This window comes from Caretta caretta, chromosome 1 (assembly GCF_965140235.1).
Source record: "Caretta caretta isolate rCarCar2 chromosome 1, rCarCar1.hap1, whole genome shotgun sequence".
Lineage (NCBI taxonomy): Eukaryota > Metazoa > Chordata > Testudines > Cheloniidae > Caretta > Caretta caretta.
Genome location: NC_134206.1, coordinates 263,118,621 through 263,138,891, shown reverse-complemented (window position 1 = coordinate 263,138,891; position 20,271 = coordinate 263,118,621). Strand labels below are relative to the sequence as shown.

The following is a 20,271-nucleotide window of genomic DNA, read 5'->3' as shown; positions in this document are numbered from 1 at the left end:
CGTGGCTAAATGCCAAGATTCCTACACTTTGGAGAACATTAATATCTACATTGACTTGATGTTATTTGGATTCCAAACATTTTCCAGAGCTTGTATGAATAAATTAGCTATTTTCTTTAGCTTATGGCAAAATCGCATGAAACATACAAAAATTATGCTGCAAAAGCAGATCCAATCCACTATTGGTCTAACCAAGTTTTACCTTGATTGGGTTTGTAAAGGGATTCAACAATATTGTGAAACATGATTTTGATAAACCATTTCTGTTATACACTGATACTTCTAATATTGGGTTAGAAGCTGTAGTAATACAGAACCAAAAATGGGAAATCCCTGTGATACATCCAGTAATGTCTGGGACACCACTTCCTGCATCAGTTTTGCATTGGGATTCTGACATTATCTGATTAAAATATGACCATATAGAACAACCACTGTTATATATTTGCAACAAATCTTATACAAAGGTTGTCAAGTGAGGTGTCTATGAAAAGGTTATGATTTGTGGTTATGATTATGCTATCTGTATGCATATATCATTTTTGTATTTGAAGTTATAAGTGTTGGCTCTATACCTGGATTTGAAATATTTGCTCTTGGGGTATCGCCCACAAGGTAGGTAGCCAGCACATCTTGGAGGGACTATTCAAATGGAGTGGCCCATCGAAAGAACATTTAACTGACAATGGACCATGAGAGACGTCCATCTACACTTAATGGAATTTCCTGCTGTGACTAGACGAAATGCATGGACATGTGTCTAGCCCATGTGACTCCAAACACCATCTTGCTGCTGTAATTCTCCACAGTAAGAACTATGGAATTCCCTCCACATGGCAAAAGAGATAAAAGGGCTTGGAAACTTCTCCATTTTGCCTCTATCCTGCTCCAGCCTCTTTCCTAGCCAAACCTCTGGAATATGGACTGTACTAATGGGAGAATTCTAACCAATGAACTGAGGACCTTCCAATAATTTGGAAGCAGCCAAAGACTTGACTTAAGATAGCAGTTTATTCCATCACTGCTACAAGCCTGAAGAAGAACTTTGCAATTATTGTATGTATTTGATTCCTTTAACCAATTTTAACTCTCACCTTTCTTTCTTTCTTTTTATAAATAAACCTTTAGATTTTACATACTAAAGGATTTGCATCGGCATGATTTCTGGGTGAAATCTGAGTTATATATTAACCTGGGTGTGTGACTGGTCATTTGGGCTCAGAAGAAACTTTTATTTAATGAGACTGGTTGTAAAGAACCACTCACCTTTAAATCCAGTGTTTTGGTGGTGACATAAGAACTGGAATGCCCAAGGGAACTGCTTTTATGACTTCTTGTTAGCTAGGGTGGTGAAACAGGAGTTTACTTTTGTTGCTGGTTTCGTATATCTCATGGAAGAACAACCACCAGTTTTGGGTTGTGTTTGCCCTATTTCTCAGCAGTTTGTCCTGAGTTTGGCATTCTCAATTGTGGCCCACTGAGGCACAGTTACAGAAATGTGCATTCAGTGGTACTGAAAGCAGCGGAGAAGTCAAAGAAAATAAGAATTAGTTTATAAGCCATGAGACCTGGCCAAGAGAAGGCTACTGGCAACTCTTCTATATCAGTACATGTCCTATAATTAGTGATGTGGGATTTTTGTCTCTTTCCATAGTGTCATTGATGTTTACTTGGCAACAGAGCCACCTTTGGACTTGGTCATATCACTGGGCATCACAACTTCACTCTCACCTTCCCGCCACATCTCTCTCTGCAGTTAGGTAAGGAATGCATGCTGACAGGAAAAACCCCCAAGGATGGATGAGATTTTAAAATTTCACTAGTATTGGTAGGGCTGCTTTGCCACACATGTGTAAGTGGGGGAATAGTACATTGGCTGACTGAAGTCCATTAGGTAGGTTTACCCCAGATGTAGGCTCTACAAGAGCTCGATATCTATTGGTATTTTCTGATACACAGCAGTGTTCGTCAAGGACCTTCCCTCTCTGAGGAGGAATAACAATCTTCTGTTTTCTGCCCACTTTAACATTTCCAATCTGCCCCGCAGGGCCCAATGAATGATTTTGTCTCTGTGCTCGAGCCAGTACTCTACTCAACACAGCATTCTTCTTAGAGTGTCCATGATGGTTCATCCTCCTAGTTCCTTCTACTGGCAATGGTAGCTCCTTCAGCTCACTAATGATGTTCATCCCTAGAATCCCTGGGACTCCTTCTCCCACATGGCTCCCTTCAGAGTCTTTGTCTTTCAGGATGAAGATGCATTTCCCTGGCAGTGTCTGGCCCATGTAGTCTATGTCTGCTTCCAGGCATCCCACCACTGGGATTGCCAGTCCATTAACTGCTGTTAGACATACAAACTGTGTGCTGTGCATGGTCAGCTCCTTGTCTTTCAAATATTTTTGAAAATGCGACTCAGTAATGGTGGTGACTTCTGAGCCAGTATCTAACAAACATCTGGTCTTCACCCCTGCTATGCATACTTCAGCAGCTAGACAGTCTCCAAATGCTCGCTTACAGAAGTCACTAGATATGCTGGCATTGCCCACATTCCTTTCAACACTGTATGCAGAGTGATTTTCCACCAAGGAGAGGCCTAGGAATCCTTCTGCCACTGCTTGGCCTTCTACTGTAGATGGACCACTCGCTCCTGGTGCCCCATTGGTTTTCAGTGCCTGGGACTCTGTTCTCTTTCTTAGTGGACATTCCCGGCTAGTATGCCCTGGCCTTTCACAAGTGTAACAGATGTACCTTCCCAGCTCATCCTTTAGTGGGGCTCTTCGGGATCCCGGTGCCCTTGGATACTTTGACATACTAATGGGATTTTTTTCTTTCATTAACTCAGTCATCACTTTTATCATCTCCTCCTGTTGGACCGACAGTTTTTGGACAGCCTCACTTAAACTTTCCAGTGTTAACTGTGTTTGGGGCAGGGCCTTTTCCCCAGCAGCTGCATTCACTAGGCCCCCACTTTGTGTATGGGGATTAGGCTTGGCTGTCTCTGTCACAGGAACTTCCTCTTCTTCTGACCATATAATGGCAGCCTGCATGAGTTCATGGAACTTCTCACTGGGCTCTTCCTTAAACTTCCTTTTCATTTTGCAGCAGAGGGAATCATCCTGGAGCCCCAGCACTAACTGCTCTTTCAGAACCACATCTGGGTCTGGAACTCGTTGAGGGTCTCGCTGCTCTACTTTGCTCATACTCTCCTGGAGGTCATATGCATATGCCTGGATAGTTTCACCGGGCTCCTGCTTTCACTCGAAGAACTCCTTTAGTCGGGTTCCAATAGGTACCTTGTCTCCATACACTTCTAGAAGTTCAAATACCTTTTCCACATCTTTTTTGTCTGACATTACCATGAACTTTACTGTGGCCTTGGCCTGCCCCTTGAGGTGCTCCTCTACGAAGTCTACTTGATCTTCTTCAGGTACTCTTAGCACACACAGGGCTGCCTTCACAGACTTGACCCACTCCTCTACCGTAATGTCTCCTGATCTTGTCGGGAAGCCACCAAACTCTGTGACCTTCTGCTTCCATGGGACATAAATAGTAGGGGGTTTCTTAGCTTCTGCTGCCTGTTGGTCTATTACCGCCTAAGCCAGTGATAAGCCTTCTCTCTGCTCTGTTCTAGCTTGTTGTAATGCCTCAGCTTGGTCTGACAATCTGCTCTGAAGTTCAGCAAACTGGGCCCGTAGTTCTTCAATTCCAGACATGATAGGGTTCTTGACCAGGTCTGGACAGTGCTACCAGAACTCAACCAGTAAACCAGTGGGGTGGACCCTGTGGATAGAATCCTGTTCATGATGCCAATTTTGTAAGCGGGGGAATAGTCCCGCTATTGTGGGGAACTTTCCTGGCTTCTGCACTACCCCGGTGAAGTGGGCTAGCGAAAGGATCTGAGTCCTCACTCCCACTTCCTTTACCCAGTGGCCTCCCTGCCCTTGAGGACTCCCCTTCCACTCTCCTGTCTGGCAGAGTCCTTATAACCCCAGCAAGGCTTGGCCCAGGATTCCCAGGGGGCTCAACCCCCATCGCTGCTGTGGTCACCTAGGACAGGGGCTAGGGTGTCCCCACTCCGGGGTACTCTCTCTGCACTTGGCACTTCTCTGACCCACTGATCATTACATACAATTGGAAGCAAATGCAAGTTATTTAATCAACAATTAATTTTAAAAAGAATAAGGGAAAATGGGAAAGGTTAAAGGAAACACATCACCCCGCTCTGTGGCAGGGAACATCACAAACAGTGTCTCTGGAATGTCCAGGCAGTTCACAGTCTGTCCTTGTAAGTCCCAGGCCTCCTTCTCAGGCCCTGGCTGTGCTGCAGGGATGCTGTGGGTTGGACACTCGCTCTGGTGGTGACCGCATGCTCTCAGGCTCTAGGTGGCAGGGCCCTTCTTCCCAGCGTTGCCCCCGCCCTGTCAGGGTTACCAATCCCCCCTCCAAGTCTGGCCTGCAGAGCCTCCTGGCTGAGGCGTCTCCCTGTGCTGGGCCCACTGCCCAGGGTCCCCCCTCGCTCTCCCTAGCTGCTCATGACACCCGGTTCCGGACGGCTCCAGCCCCAGCTCCGGCTCCACTCTGTCTTAGCTCCAGCTCCACTCTTCCTCCAGCTCCCTGGGCTTCTTCTCTGGCCCCTCTGGCTCTGGTTGCTACAGCTCTCCTCCCAGGACAGGTCTGCTCTTCAGGCTGCTCTGTGACTGGGCTCCCAGCACTGACCTGCTTCGTGGGCTGCTTTTCTGGCCCCTCTGGCTCTGGTTGCTGCAGCTCTCCTCCCAGGGCAAGTCTGCTCTCTCTGGGCTGTGCCTCTGGCTTTGGGGTTGCAGCTCTGCTCCCAGGACAGGGTCTGCTCTCTCTGGCCTGCTTTTCTGGTCCCTCTGGATCTGGCACAGCTCTGCTCCACAGCTCAGCTTGGGCCCCTGCTTTCTCCTTAGCTCGGCCCCACTCTTTCTGACCAAGGCAATTCCAGCTCACATGGAGGACGGGACCTCCCTGGCCTCCTGATTAGCCTGCCCGCCCTGTCATTCAGGCTGACCTGGAGCATTGGCCTCTCTCCATTGCTCCTAGGGACTGGCAGTCTCAGGGTCCTGATTCCCCATCAACCCTTCCCCCTTTTAGTACTGGGAGCTAGCAACTAAAACGCCCCACTGAATGTTAGTAAGGGGGCAACAGTCCCCTTACACATAGGCCAGTAAATAATGTGAAAGGGATCACACAGAATAGAGCAAATTATACTCTAACGTCTGCGGGGCCAGGACTGTGTCTACTAGTGTATCCGTACAGCACTCAGCACAGTGGGGCCTTGATCCTGCCTTGGAGCTGAGGGGGCTACCTCACTGTGAATAATGACCTCGAACTGCATTTTGATTGGCATTTTCTCACACATGCCATATACCACTCCACTGGGAGTGAAGTGCTATTGGAACCGAGATAAATCAGAGGCAGGGAAGATAAGGTGAATTGTTAAATAACTAAGCACCGCATTTGTGAGATGAGGTTACACTTAAACCAAGGCCTCCTTAGACATCCTGAACTTTTCTTTTCCATGTGCCCTTGAGTGTAAGGGGGTAGGTGTACGAGGATCTCGAGATCTAATTCCACTCACTTAGTGCTTTTGCATGTGTGTGCCTACATGTTGCCTCTACTTGCACTGGAGAGCAACAGCTTTGTGCTCTTTGCTGCATGCACTCGTGTTGGGGACACTGGGGCATGGCCACTAGGTAACTTGAGGGAATGGAAGACCACGAGTGTCGAGGAAGCCCTCTCGTAGTAGGCCCAAGTGTCCTTGCCCCCCGCCCCCCCCCCAGCCTGGAGGCACTCGCAGCAGTTATGCGTACTAGGCCCAAGTGTCCTTGGCCCCCTGGCCTGAAGGCACTCGCAGCAGTTATGCTAAAAATCTGCAACAATATGTTGCAAAGTCAAACTGCCTGAAACTAAACAAGGCCAAACAAAGCAAATATAAAAAAACAATGCTGAATAAAGCAGCTTTATATATGGTTTAACAAATGGTACAAAAAACAAAAAAACTAGCTGGTAACTGAATTGGCTGGCTATATAAATACTTAGGGCAGCTTGCTATTAAATACATATGCTAAAAAAAAATGTATAAAAGCCTGTGTAACTTCCTGCTCTGGGTGCAGGATTTGAGATTCTATTCTCCCTGTACCTTCTTTGCAGCTGCAAATAAACTTTTCTGCTTCTCCACCCCGTTGTGATTATTGGGTGACGCACACCAGGCAACGAACCTTGCTGTTGTTCGCCTCTGGCACTGAGTGCCGGCAACCGCTTTTGGCGTCCCTGGGTGGGCGACGAGGCTGCTATTTAGCCTTGCCCGGACCCCTCCTGGAGGTCGAGGATTGCGGTGAGAACCGACGCCTACCGCACACCGGTGAGTTCATTGGGGGCCTCAGAGGAGACGCGATTTGATCGACCCCGGAGGGCACAACGGTGCAACGCACTCATATAGTGGAGAAGCAGCTGTGGACGACGGTGAGGAACCGGTCCCTTGGATAAGGTAGGAACCTTTTGAAATCTGGATTGTATGCTCTGTTGGAACCTGGGGACGCCCAGAGTTACCCTGTAGGTATGGGACAGGGACAGAGCTCAGGGGTTAGGGCATGGTGTACGCCCCTAGAGTGCATTCTAGCAAACTGGAAGGTATTTGGTGCGGATCCAATGACTAAGAGTCAATTAAAACAATTCTGTACAGTTAACTGGCCTCAATATCAACTAGAGGACCAGGAGTGGTGGCCACCAGGTGGGTCAATTAATTACAACACGATCCTCCAGTTACTCCTGTTCTGTCAAAAAACAAGGAAATAAAATGAACATATGTATGCACATTTGTTTTTGGCTTTATGTACTCAACCAGATATTTTACAGCACTGTAATCTGACTCCGACTGGTTCGGTAACAGCTAATGTTAGTCCCCAGACCCCCACCCTCACTGTAATGGCAGAGCCGGTGTCCCCTTCGGCCCCTACACTCACACCTTGTAAGTCCCCAATGGTTGGCTTATACCCCTTAATCACCGAAACTAAAGTCGCCCGGTCTGGATCGGATAGGCGTCCGGCCACGACTATGCAAGTTTATACTCATGTGCCCTTTAATGGATTTGGCTGCTTTCAAAGCACAGGCAGGAGAGTTTTCCACCAACCCAAGCAAGTTTATTTCAGTTTTTGAGGGATGTCGTAGCAGCCACAAGCCGGACTGGGATGATTGTAACATCCTCCTGCGAACCCTGTTGTCTGAGGTTGAAAGACAACAGGTTGTGTCCAAGGCAAGGGAGGAGGCGCAGAAACGGTACGACTGGGATCGTATTAATGTCCCTGACCCGGATGAACAAGTCCCCCGAGCAGACCCCAGGTGGGATCCAAATAATCCTGGGGATATGACCCGCCTTACCTCCTATAAGGAGTTGCTTTTGCATGGACTCCATCACTTGGCTGTCCGACATAATAATTGGGCAAAGCCATATAAAGTAATGCAGGATTTAAAAGAAAGCCCAGGGGCCTTTCTACAGCATATTCAGGACACAATTCAACAGAACACTAACGCAGGCAACTGATCAGGCAACTGAATCAATTATTAAGGGAATTTTTACAAGCAAAGCAGCCCCTAATATTAAAAAAAAGTTACAAAAAAAAAGAATTTAATGGGCATGATCATGGCACAAATCTTAGAAACTGCAAACCAAGCTTATAGTCTGAGAGAGACATAGAAGGAGAGAAAGCAAGTGAGACTGATGGTAACAGCGGTACAGGCCGGCACTAAGGGAAATGGCCGAGGAGGAAGGGGCCGTGGACACGAACGTCTGGGCTCGCAGGAGAGACAACTGGGTTGCAACCAGTGTGCCTTGTGTCGACAAGAGGGACACTGAAAAAATGAGTGCCCAAAAAGGAAAGAAAAGGGGTGTGCCTCTATGATGGCGATGGCGGAGCAGGAATAGGGGTGTCAGGGGAGACGGACCACCCTACCCGCGGAACCCTGAGTAAAGATGCGGGTGAGAAGCTCAGAAATAGATTTTTTAGTGGACTCTAGAGTGGCATGAACTGCCGTAAATCGACCCCTTCAGTTGCCAGTAGCAGATTCCCTTACCGTGGTGGGAGCCACAGGCAGAGACACCAAGTGCCCAGTGTATGCCCCAGCAGAATGCGCTTTGGGAAACCGAACTATACCCCACAAGCTGGTATACCTCCCTGAGTGTCCAACACCTCTGCTGGGACGGGATCTGCTTTGTCACCTCGGTGCCACCCTGCATTTTACTGAGGATGAAATAACCCTTACCTTACCCCCTGAGAATGCATGGATCATGACCCTTGCAGTTGAGCCCTCAGCCATGCAAGCCCCAGAATGGAGCCTGTGGGAAGACCAGGTGTACCCCCTCGTGTGGGCATCAGGGATCCCAGAAAGGCCACCCACCAGACCCCCATTACTATTCAGCTCATACCAGGGAAAGGCCCAGTGCAAGTAAAACAGTATCCAATCAAGAGGGAAGCCAAAGAAGGTTTACAAAAACCTATAAATCAATTCCTAATGTATGGTATTCTCTGGGAATGTCAGTCAGCCTGGAACACTCCCATTATACCCGTACGGAAGTCTGATGGCATGTATTGGCTGGTACAGGACCTAAGGGCAGTCAATGAACGGGTTAAGACTCTGCACCCTCTTGTCCCTAACCCGTATACCTTATTGGCTTCTACAGGGGGACAGTATACCCATTTTTCAGTCCTCGATCTGAAAGATGCTTTCTTTACCATCCCAGTTGCCACCCCGTCACAGGAGATCTTCTCCCCCACCCTCTTTGGTCAGGCTCTGGCCAGGGACCTAGAGGAGTGGGATAATAAAAAGGCCCTCCTTCTGCAGTATGTAAATGATTTGTTAAATGCCACTGTGGGCCAAACCCCCTGCCTTAAAGCCACCGTGAGCCTCCTGAATTTTATTGGACTCCGGGGATATCGGCTAGCACGAAGTACTAGTACCTCGGGTTCCACATACGGCAAGGGGAGCGTCAGCTTTCAAACGAAAGGAAGGAAGCTATCTGTCAAGTTCCTACCCCAAGTAATTGTAAGCGGCTCAGGGCATTTCTGGGTATGGCAGGCTTTTGCAGAATATGGATCCCAGAGTTTGGACTATGGGCTAAACCCCTGTACGGCTGTGTAAAAGGAGCAAATTATGACCCCTTCTATTGGACCCTAGAGGCTGACAGGGCATTTAAAATTTTTAAAAAACAGTTAATGGAAGCCCCGACTCTGGGCCTGCCGGATCTCTCTAAGCCGTTTCAGTTGTATGTACATAAACAAAACGGGGTGGCCCTAGAAGTGCTCACACAGCTGTTAGGAGCATGGAGACGTGGCTTATTTTTCTAAGCAACTGGATCAGGTTGCAAAGGGTTGGCCGGCATGTTTACGGGCACTTGCAGCTACTGCCCTAGTGCTTGAGGAAGCCGAAAAGCTAACATTGGGAGGGATTATGCAAATCTATACTCCCCATATGGTCCGAGCCTTATTGAATGCAAAGGGTGGGCTCTGGCTCACCCAGGCTCGGATTGCTCGGTATCAGGCTAAGCTGTTAGAGAACTCTGAAGTCACCTTACAGCCTTGCCCCTCCCTTAACCCAGCCACCCTCTTGCCAGAAACAGAGGAACAGAAACATGACTGTTCAGAGATCATAGATGTCCAGTACTCCAGCCATCCGGATTTAAAGGATGTACCCCTCCCAAATGCAGATTATGAGTGGTACACTGATGGTAGCAGTACTGTAATAGATGGGCAAAGGAGGGCGGGTTATGCTGTTGTGACCCTCCATGACACTGTGGAAGCTGAAGGTTTGCCTGCTGGGACCTCTGCCCAGCTTGCCGAACAAATAGCCCTGACCCGTGCACTTGAACTGTCAAAAGGAAAGCGGGTCAACATTTTTACTGATTCAAAGTATGCTTTTGGTGTGCTGCATGCTCATGCTGGCCTATGGAAGCAAAGGGGAATGCTGACAGCCCAAGGCCCCCCAGTCAAGTACGGGCCCCAAATCCTCCGGCTCCTAGAAGCCATACAACTTCCCTTGGAAGTGGCGGTGGTACACTGTAAAGCCCATCAAAGGGAAGATCAAGATGTGGCCAGAGGTAACGCCCGGGCAGATAGAGAGGCTAAGCATGCTGCAATCCTGCCATCCCCTCAGACTGAGAACGCCCATATGCATGCCCTTATCCCATCAGTAGGGGAGCTTCCAGTACTCTGGGGAGGAGAGACAGCTAACTGACAAACTCGGTCTCCGGGAAAAGGAGGGATGGCTCCATTCCTCAGAAGGGAAGGTCCTCCTACCAAAGGGCCTGATTCGGCCGGTGCTGCAAAAACTACATCAAACCACTCATGCTGGCAGGAAAGCACTTATCCAACTAATGGGAAAATACTTTATCACTTCTGGACTCTGACCCCTGGCTGCCCAGGTACAGGCAGACTGCTTAGTCTGCCAAAAGAATAACCCCCGACCAGGACATCCTGTGCCACCAGCTGCCCTGGAACCCACTCCGGGCCCCAGACAAATGTGGCAAATAGACTTTACTGAGTTTCCCCGGATCCAAGGGTTCAAATATCTCCTTGTCATAGCGGATCGGTTCACCGGATGGCCAGAAGCCTTCCCATGCTGTAACTGCACTGCCAGAACAGTGGCCCTCAAGTTTGTTAAGGAGATCATTCCTCGCTTTGGACTCCCCTGGTGGATGGAATCTGACAACGGGACACACTTCACGTCAAAAATCATCCAAAGCATCTCAGATGCCTTACAGATCCCCTGGGAACTCCATACGCCCTGGAGACCGCAAGCCAGTGGTGTAGTGGAGCGTACCAATCAGACCCTTAAACGACATCTCTCAAAAGTGTGCCAAAAAGCCTCACTGCGATGGCCTGATGCTTTGCCCCTCGTCCTACTCCATATCCGCGTTCTCCCAAAGGGTAGATTAGGGCTTAGTCCCTTTGAAATTATGTTTGGAAGGGCATGGCCTATGAATGGCACCCCGGTTCTGTCAGGGGAATGGGAGCTGGGTAATGGCTTTTTGTCTCAGTATATGTGTTCCCTGTCTGCTGTTCTCTTGTGTCTTCACAGGTATACAAGGATTCCCAGCCTCTCCCCTTGGACTCTCCCGTCCACTCCTTACAGCCTGGTGACTCCGTGCTTGTTCGTACCTGGAAAGATGAGCCTCTCCAGGAAAAGTGGAAAGGGCCCTATACCGTCCTGCTGATCTCCCATACAGCAGCAAAGGTTGAGGGACACAAGAACTGGATCCATCACTCTCGTCTGAAGGCAGTACCCGCCCCCACGTCAGCAGAACAGTGAACCGTCCAACCTGCTGACTCCTCATCTAGTGACGATCTCGGGCTAAAGCTACTGTTTAAAAGACACAAATAGCGGGCACCTTAACGCGAAAATGGGCCCACCCAGGTACTGGAGACCCTGGGTTGGGAAGACTCTGGTAATAATTAATTGGGTAACGTTGTTATTCTCTGTACTGTTATTTCCAAACTGTGCATATCGGGAGCATAACTCCATTGTTTCGCTTGTGCACCATGTTGCTACTTTAACAAACCAGACTGATTGCTGGGTATGTGCTCCAACTCCACTGTCCCCCAAAACGGGAATGCCCCTTGACATGCTGCCCCTGACCCTAGCAGAATTAGCCGCCACCAAAGAGCAGGAAAGAACGGACTCGCCGTTCTGGAACAAGACCTCTTTACAGCAAGCCACCTATCAAGACCAGGAGTATTCAGTTGCAGTACTCACTGAGGGCGTGTTATGTTTTACCCGAAACCAATTTAATCACTATGGGCGTCCTGTGGGAAAGAGCTCCTGTGTTATTACACAATGGGCTAATAAGTATTAAATAAAGACCAAAAAAAAAGGTCAGCTGTGTGGGTGTAATGGTTCCTCCCCTTTTAAAAAAACTCTTACAAATAATCTTACCACAGAAAAAAGGTTTAGAAATATAACTTGCCGTCCAGTTAATATCTCCAATGTAGCAAGCCAATGGTGGGTTTGTAGTAGTCTCTATGGCAAGTGTAATTTAAACAGCACAATTAGAAACACCCCCACTTGTACCCGATCAAAAAAATGGGATGCCCTCTTAGGGGCATATAAACTGTTTAAAAAAGCAGCCAAAGCAGCCTTAATTATCCCAGGAATCCCCTTAAAAAACAGTCCTTACTGGGCCCTATAGGGTCACTGTTTTGTATGTGGTCAAAAGGCTTACAAGGTGCTGCCAGCCAACGGAACAGATAGCTCTTATATAGCTCATGAAGTTCCTCATCTGTCAATAACTGCCACACTGCCCAAAGGCAAGATTAGAAATGCCCAAAATACCTCTGTTAAGTCACAAAAAAAGACCCTGCGGCGACTGACTACAGCATTAAAAGGCAATATAAAAAATCCCCTCACAACCCAGAAGCTTGTAGGGTGCTCTGTACTGAGAATATCACCACTGTTTACTGGGCCAGCCATGGCATGCATAGGCCGCTATACTGTAAGGCTGCAAATGGTACTTGAGAAAGTTGCCTTAAAGTTAAAAAACTTGGTTAATAATTTAGAGTCAGCAATAAAAACATTAAATAAAAAAAGGTACAGCAGCTCAGGACCTTTTCCCTCCAAAACAGGCTGGCTTTGGACTATCTCTTGGCATCCCAAGAAGGGGTTTGTGCCCTCGTCAGGCCCCAATGTTATGTATATATAAATAATAGCAATGATAAAATCTATAAAAAGATGGTACAGCCTAAGGCCCATGCCCGAGCCAGAGCACAGGTTGCCTATACTGCCCCGAGAGCAATTGGTTGCAAACCTTGTTTTCAGGCTGGGGTTTGTCGTTTTGGCTTGGTGGTTTATTTAGCCTGTTATTAAAATTTCTTTTTTCTGTATTGCTTGTATTACTGGTATTATGCTGTGCAGTCTCATGTGTCAGGGCCCTTTTGCAAAAGTTAATAAGTCATTCTCTTCAGGGCTTTCACAAAGTGCTTATGCAAAATCCTATTGTAAAAAAATAAGTAGCCCAAGTGAAAAAACTCAGAGCCAAGGCTGTTGAGTGTTCTCAAAGGCGGGAGTTGTTGGGGACACTGGGGCATGGCCACTAGGTAACTCGAGAGAATGGAAGACCACGAGTGTTGATGATGCCCCCTCGCACTAGGCCCAAGTGTCCTTGGCCCCCCCGCCTGAAGGCACTCGCAGCAGTTATGCTAAAAATCTGCAACAATATGTTGCAAAGTCAAACTGCCTGAAACTAAACAAGGCCAAACAAAGCAAATATAAAAAAACAATGCTGAATAAAGCAGCTTTATATATGGTTTAACAAATAATACAAAAAAAAAAAACTAGCTAGTAACTATATAAATACTTAGGGCAGCTTGCTATTAAATAAATATGCTAAAAAAATATATATAAAAACCTGTGTAACTTCCTGCTCTGTGTGCAGGATTTAAAATTCTATTCTCCCTGTACCTTCTTTGCAGCTTCAAATAAACTTTTCTGCTTCTCCACCCCATTGTGATTATTGGGTGACGCACACCGGGCAACGAACCTTGCTATTGTTCGCCTCTGGCACTGGGTGCCGGCAACACTCTGGTGAAAGGACCTGCAGGGTCCAGGTCTCAGCATAACTGACAGGTTGTTCCATCACAACCACACATATCCAAACAGCAAAATATGGATCCATGTCTGTCTCCTCCTACCTTTTCTATCTCCTCCAGAAAAGCATCAATGAAGTCTCTGGTAAAGCCTGGATCCCGGGTCTCCTTGTGCTTCTTCACAATCTCTCTTAGGATGTCAAAGCTATCAGCATAGGGTTGGAAGATGTTATGATGAGGCCCAGGAATATACAACAACCAAGGCATCATGTTCAGAATCTAGGACGGAAGAGACAGGAGAGGAAAAGCATTAGATAAGAAAGGCAGTTCTCAGATACTCGGCGGGGGAAGAAATGGAACTGGGATGGAATGTTCCCAACAGGCCAGCTCCCCGACTTCACACTGGGTAAATGTTTTGGAGCTCCCTACCTTGCTCCCTCCACCATGCAATACAATGTGTTCTGACCAACATTGTCTGCATGTAAGTTAGCCATCTGACTAACTGCCCCTGTGAGTAAACACCCTCCTCAGTTCAGACTCATTCTGTTACGGGCTGTTCCTAGCCTCCCATCCACATGACAGTGGCAACAGGAGGACAGTGAAAGAATGGAGGGACAGGGGAAAGATTACTGTTGAGACTTTTCTTATTGTTTCAAGGCTCTAGGGAGATTTTAAATGTTACAAATACTGGCCCTGATGCTGCAGTCCTTACTCAGGATAAATGTCACTGACTCTTATGGGCTGGGCTCATATACCTTTTTTTTTTTCTTCTGATCTATCTATTGAGTGTGATGGCCAAGGGCCTGTAAGGCGGAGTTCCCTTGAAGGGCTGGTTTTCTGGAGGAGAGGAAAGTCTCTCACTCGCCATTCCCTGATCTTGGTTGTACTAATGGGATAGTTAATTCTTTTGTAAGAATGTGTGTGTGATATAGAAGATAGTAGTAAGATCCAGTCTGAAAGTCAGCTTCTTGCAAAGATCACATAGAGCAAAGTCACTTGTGTTCCCAGTTGGGAGAAGGTGGGAGGTTCTGGATGCCTTCCTTCCCTAAAAATATTCACAGAGTTCTCTTACTGTATTGAAAAGCATTGAAGTCGGGGGTTGGTTTTGTTGTTGTTGTTGTTTTAAGTTTTAGATGTTCTGTTCAGAAAAACCCTTACAAATTAGGAAACTTCTCTAAACTATCCCAGGCCATCAGTTCATCCAAACTGGGCTGGAAATCTCCCGATAACAAGCCCTCCTTAGAATTTCCTGTACACATCTCTTGTTGACCAAGAAATACTAAGGCTATGTCTACACTACGCAGCTTTGAGCGTCACGCTAGAGGCGTGCAGTGTAGCTGCTGTTTGTCGGTGGGAGAGAGGTCTCTTGCCGACAGAAAACTTCCACCCCCAAAGAGTGGCATTAGTGTTGTTGGCAGGACACACTCCTGCTGACAAAGCGCTGTTCACACCAACACTTGTCGTCGACAAAACTTTTGTCTTTTGGGGGATGTTTTGTTAACACCTCTGACTGACAAAAGTTTTGTCTTTCACGTGCCAGTGTAGACAAAGCCGAAGAGACCAACCTATCTCCAGGCATTTCAGCAGTCCCACTTCCTGCCCCAGCTGCCTCTAGAAAATGCAGAGGAACACAAGGGAAATAGCCATGTGCAAACCCTAGCCAGAAAGCATTTGACGGGTTTCAGGAGATTTCTGTTTTATACAAACTGGTTCATAATCCCTGCATCAAAAGCACCACGGCACCTTTGTCTAAAACACCGTATGGAGTGTGAGCTCTTCATCCCCCTCGGACCCACCCAGGCAACTAAGAGGTTTCATCTTTACTGACAATCAGATTTTTGTGGGCTACCTGGGACATGATTCCAGCTCCTATATTGAAAGCCTCCTCTATCAGATGTAGCATCCTCAGGAATTTCTCATTGTTGTACTCAAAGCGGTTGCCAAAAGTGAGGGAGCACATCACATTGCCGACGGCACTGTTTATGAGGAAGCGTGGATTGAAAGAATGGCCTGAAAAAGATACAGGAACCAACCCAGGAAATTAGGAGGCACACCAGGATCGCAGCCTGCTGCTACATGGGGATGTACTCAACGAGACCCTCCAACATCACAGGAAGTGGGAAATGCACTGCACCTTGCTATTTAGCTGAATCCCCTCCACAGTGGCTGGATCATCTTCACATGGAAACCTCTCTTCCTCCTCCTCTAGAATTGCTCTTCCCTCCAGCTCCATGTACCCTACTCTTGAGAGCACCCCCCTTCCCTGCTTTATGACTAGAGATATGAGAGTTTCCACTCTCCCAAACATACCATCTTTAGAACTGAACGCAGAGCATAGATATCCAGCTTCCTCAGTCACGCGCTGATCCAGGGATTTCTTCCCCAGCCCAAAATTCCTCAAGGTGGAGAGTGTGAATCTCCTCAGCTCCTTCCAGCCACGGCCATACCTTGCCATCATTATCCCTGCAGGGTTTCAAAGAAATACTAGTCACATAGCCACCTGTTCCCCCCACCCCTCCCTGCTGCTTTAATAAATGGAAAAGGGTTGGTTTTGTTGTATTGATTTACTCTTTTTAGTTAATTATTTCCCCGTTAACTGTGCCACTGTACACATGGCTCACGACAGTGATACTTGTGGGGAGAAATGGGCTTGGGTCCCTTGGGAAGCTGTGTGAGCTAGAGCAATAGTTCCCAACACCGCTCCATGGGCCAGACTTCCTGGTACTTCCGGTTTTTGTGACTCTAGGGGCTGTCTGTGAAACAGGTTTTCAAATAAAGTTTATAATGCCAGATGGCCTTTGAGGCTCTTGCTGGTGGCATCCATTTTGCTGAAAAGCAGAGCCATGTTGTTTGTGCTCCCCAAGAACTGATGTGCATGGAGGAGATGGGAAATTTGCCCAGGACTATGAGAAGCTTTAACTGCTCGAGGGACACTTACCTTCACAGTTTTTTCTATAGCCCAAATGGTCAAATAAAGAAAAGGGTGGTCGATCAGCAAAGTCCTCTGATCTCTGGACTAATGCTTCCTTTACAGCTTCTAACCCATTCAGCACGACCACATTTTTCCATCCAACCTGAAGAGAGAAGATCTTTCCAAACTTCTCAGTGGGCTGTCAAGTAAGAGAGAAAAGAGAAAAAAAGAAAAACAGGATTAAAAATTAAAAACAGCTACAAAGGCTGTAGCTTAAAATGAGAGACACTGTAGCATAGTCTGTGGCAGGCAGAGGGCACAGGGGCTTTGACTGCAGAGTGCTTAATCCCTGCAAGGCTGTCGACCCAAGAGGGAATATGCCCAATTCTGGTACGAGGGATCTAGCTCAGCACCACGTTCTCATACCATGCCGTGCGGATTTGGGTGGAAAGGCAAACAGTGTCCCTCTTCCTGGCCACTTTCATTTCCCAACTGCTATTTGTCCATAAAGAACATTGTTGGGTTTCAAAGTACTGTCTCGCTGCACCAATACTCAGCTTTCCATTAGCCTGGTCAAAACTCAATTTCCAGATAGCGGGAAATTTTGACATTTTGAAATTTGTTTCCAGTTAGAATCAGAATGAAAACAAATTTCCCAGACATAGAAATTTCCAAAAAAGTTCTGTTTTGGAAAGTTTTTGTTTCAAAATGTCATTTTGAAATCTGGACGTTTGGATTCTAATGCTGTTTTGTTACATGAGGCTTTTTTATTTGCATAGAATTACATTTTATCCATAACATGTCAGTGGTAATAGCGCTCTGAATAGTCCTGCTACTGATGTGTTACGAAATAATATAAAAATAATTAGAAATGAAGAACTCGGAAACAAACATTTTCCAAAGTCAACACATTTTCCCTTCAAAAGGCCACCCCCGGGGAATAGTCATCAAAACCAGCATTTCTGGTCTAAAAACCGGTTCAATGAAGACATTCCCACCAGCTCTACTGTACAGCTGTGTATGGGACCCATTGCTAAAGTGCTGTAATTCTCCAATTTACACACACCCCTTGGGAGGGTGCGTCCAAGTCCTAGTTTAAGGGCCCAAATGAGGAATAAGGCACTTACATGGCTGCTTTCTCAACTATTAGAGTAGTGTAAACTAGTGCAAATGCTTTCTTTATGTTAACATTTACTTTAACAAGTATAGTGAACGATGCAAACTGGTTTACAGTTTTGATGTACATATGGTTCCATAATGTATTACTGATCAACAATTAACCACCCACCTACAGTGAGAGGGGGATGTCACAAGTTCATATGATGAAAATTGGTGATTTTTTTTTGCCTTGCTTTTATTCTGTTTAGCTTTTCTCCTTTTATAGATTGAAATCTTCCTGCAATGCAGTAAATAATAGGTGCAGTTCAGCTGCCACACAAGAACCAGAAACTGATCTGGCATGGCTGCTATTCACCAACCCTCTCTGCCAGTCAGTGAAAGGCATCTGTCCCTCTGGCACTTACCTCTGTTAAGGCAAGGCGAGGACATTGGAAATTGATCTGCAGCAAGTTCCCAATGAAAGGGAAGGAGACAGGCCCCGGGGGGTAGTTGTTCCATCTCTTTCTGCGCTTCATGTGATCGAAAAGCAGGATAAAGACAGCACAAGAGAGGCCAAGTGTTGTGAAGCTGTTCCAGAGGGATGGGAGCTGGGACCCGAGCCAGGAGAGCAGTTCCATTGTGTCTCTCCTACCTCACTCTGTCCCCCAATACGTTTTTCCCTTTCCCCTCCAACACTTTCCCTATTCCTGTTTCACCTTCTCCCAGTCTGTCTTTCTGTTTCTTTCTCCTACTTTCCCTCTCTCACTCTCCCCATCCCTCTCTTCCTTTCCCTCCGTTTTTATCTATTTTGCTAGCTATTCTATTCTAGTCACGCCCTCTCTTCTAAGAATGAAGTGCCATAAGCCTACACAGGACTTTACAAATAGCAAAGTGCCGGGCTGTGTAGTTATTGTTTCTCTTCAACTCCTCCCCAGACCTCGTAGGAGTGGTGATGAAGGTGTGCCTGTCCTCACTTTACGCAAGCCATAATTTTACACAAAATCTGTAGGAGGAGTCACAGCTGGGGGCCGATCTTGTGATAGTTGGAGCCAAAAAATGTACTGGTGAGGACTCTTGATTCCCTCCCACTCTCTCCACTTCAGCAGTAGAATTATAGCAGGAAAATTAGCTAAAAAGGAAGAGGTTTGACTGGCTTTGTTACCTCTGACATCAATATCTAGGTTTTTTTTAAACAATATATATATCTGCTCATCCCTGTGGTATCTAACCATCACAGTAGCACTACTTAAGAAGCATCTGAATTTTCCATGACTGGAATTATAACAATTAGACATCAATCATTAAGAATTTAATTACAACCCAATTTCTTCAAAATCATAAGAATATAAGAACGGCCATACTGGGTCAGACCAAAGGTCCATCAAGCCCAGTATCCTGTCCTCTGACAGTGCCCAATGGCAGGTGCCCCAAAGGCAAGTGATCCATGCCCTGTCACCCAATCCCAGCTTCTGGCAAACAGAGGCTAGGGACACCATTCCTGCCCATCCTAGCTAATAGCCATTGATGGACCTATCTTCCATGAATCTATCTAACTCCCTTTTGAACCCCATTATAGTACTGGCCTTCACAACACCCTCTGGCAAGGAGTTCCAGAGGTTGACAGTGCATTGTGTGAAAAAATACTTTCTTATGTTTGTTTTAAACCTGCTACCTATTAGTTTCATTTGGTGACCCCTGTTTTTGTATTATGAGAAGTAGTTAACAACACTTCCTTATTTACTTTCTCTACACCAGTCATGATTTTATAGACCTCAAACATATCACCCCTTAGTCGCCTCTTTTCCAAGCTGAAAAGTCCCCGTCTTATTAATCTCTCCTCAAATGGAAGCCGTTCCATAACCCTAATAATTTTTGTTGCCCTTTTCTGAACCTTCTCCAATTCCAATATATCTTTTTTGAGATGGGGCGACCACATCTGCACGCAGTATTCAAGGTGTGGCCATACCATGGATTTATATAGAGGTAATATGATATTTTCTGTCCTATTATTTATCCCTTTCTTGATGATTCCCAATATTCTGTTCCCTTTTTTGACTGTCACTGCACATTGAGTGGATGATTTCAGAGAATATCCACAATGGCTCCAAGAACCCCTTCTTGAGCGGTAACAGCTAATTTAGACCCCATCATTGTATATGTATAGTTAGGATTATGTTTTCCAATATGCATTACTTTGCATTTATCAACATTAAATTTCATCTGCCATTTTGTTGCCCAGTCACCCAGTTGTGTGAGATCCTTTTGTAGCTCTTCGCAGTCTGCCTGGGACTTAACTATCTTGAGTAGTTTTGTATCATCTGCAAATTTTGCCACCTCACTGTTTACCCCTTTTTCCAAATTGTTTATGAATATGTTAAATAGGACCGGTCCCAGAACAGACCCCTTGGGGACACCATTATTTACCTCTCTCCATTCTGAAAACTGACCATTTGTACCTACCCATTGTTTCCTATCTTTTAACCAGTTACCAATCAATGAGAGGACCTTCCCTCTTATCCTATGACTGCTTATTTTGCTTAAGAGCCTTTGGTGAGGGACCTTGTCAAAGGCTTTTTGAAAATCTAAGTACACTATATCCACTGGATCCCCTGGTCCACATGCTTGTTGACCCCCTCAAAGAATTCTCGTAGATTGGTGAGGCATGAT

General features: G+C 46.5%; 1 protein-coding gene across 1 annotated transcript in view; it reads right to left on the bottom strand.

The window, feature by feature from the left end:
- Window positions 1-18,140, bottom strand: part of LOC125629947 (cytochrome P450 2D15) — a 34,893-nt gene extending 16,753 nt beyond the window's left edge. The window contains exons 1-5 of the mRNA XM_075125984.1: window positions 18,030-18,140; window positions 16,534-16,705; window positions 15,906-16,058; window positions 15,445-15,605; window positions 13,701-13,874 (exon numbers count right to left, since the gene is read on the bottom strand). Of these exons, the coding sequence (XP_074982085.1) occupies window positions 13,701-13,874; window positions 15,445-15,605; window positions 15,906-16,058; window positions 16,534-16,705; window positions 18,030-18,140 (771 nt within the window). The remainder of the gene's footprint in view (window positions 1-13,700; window positions 13,875-15,444; window positions 15,606-15,905; window positions 16,059-16,533; window positions 16,706-18,029) is intronic.
- Between the last annotated feature and the right edge of the window lie 2,131 nt (window positions 18,141-20,271).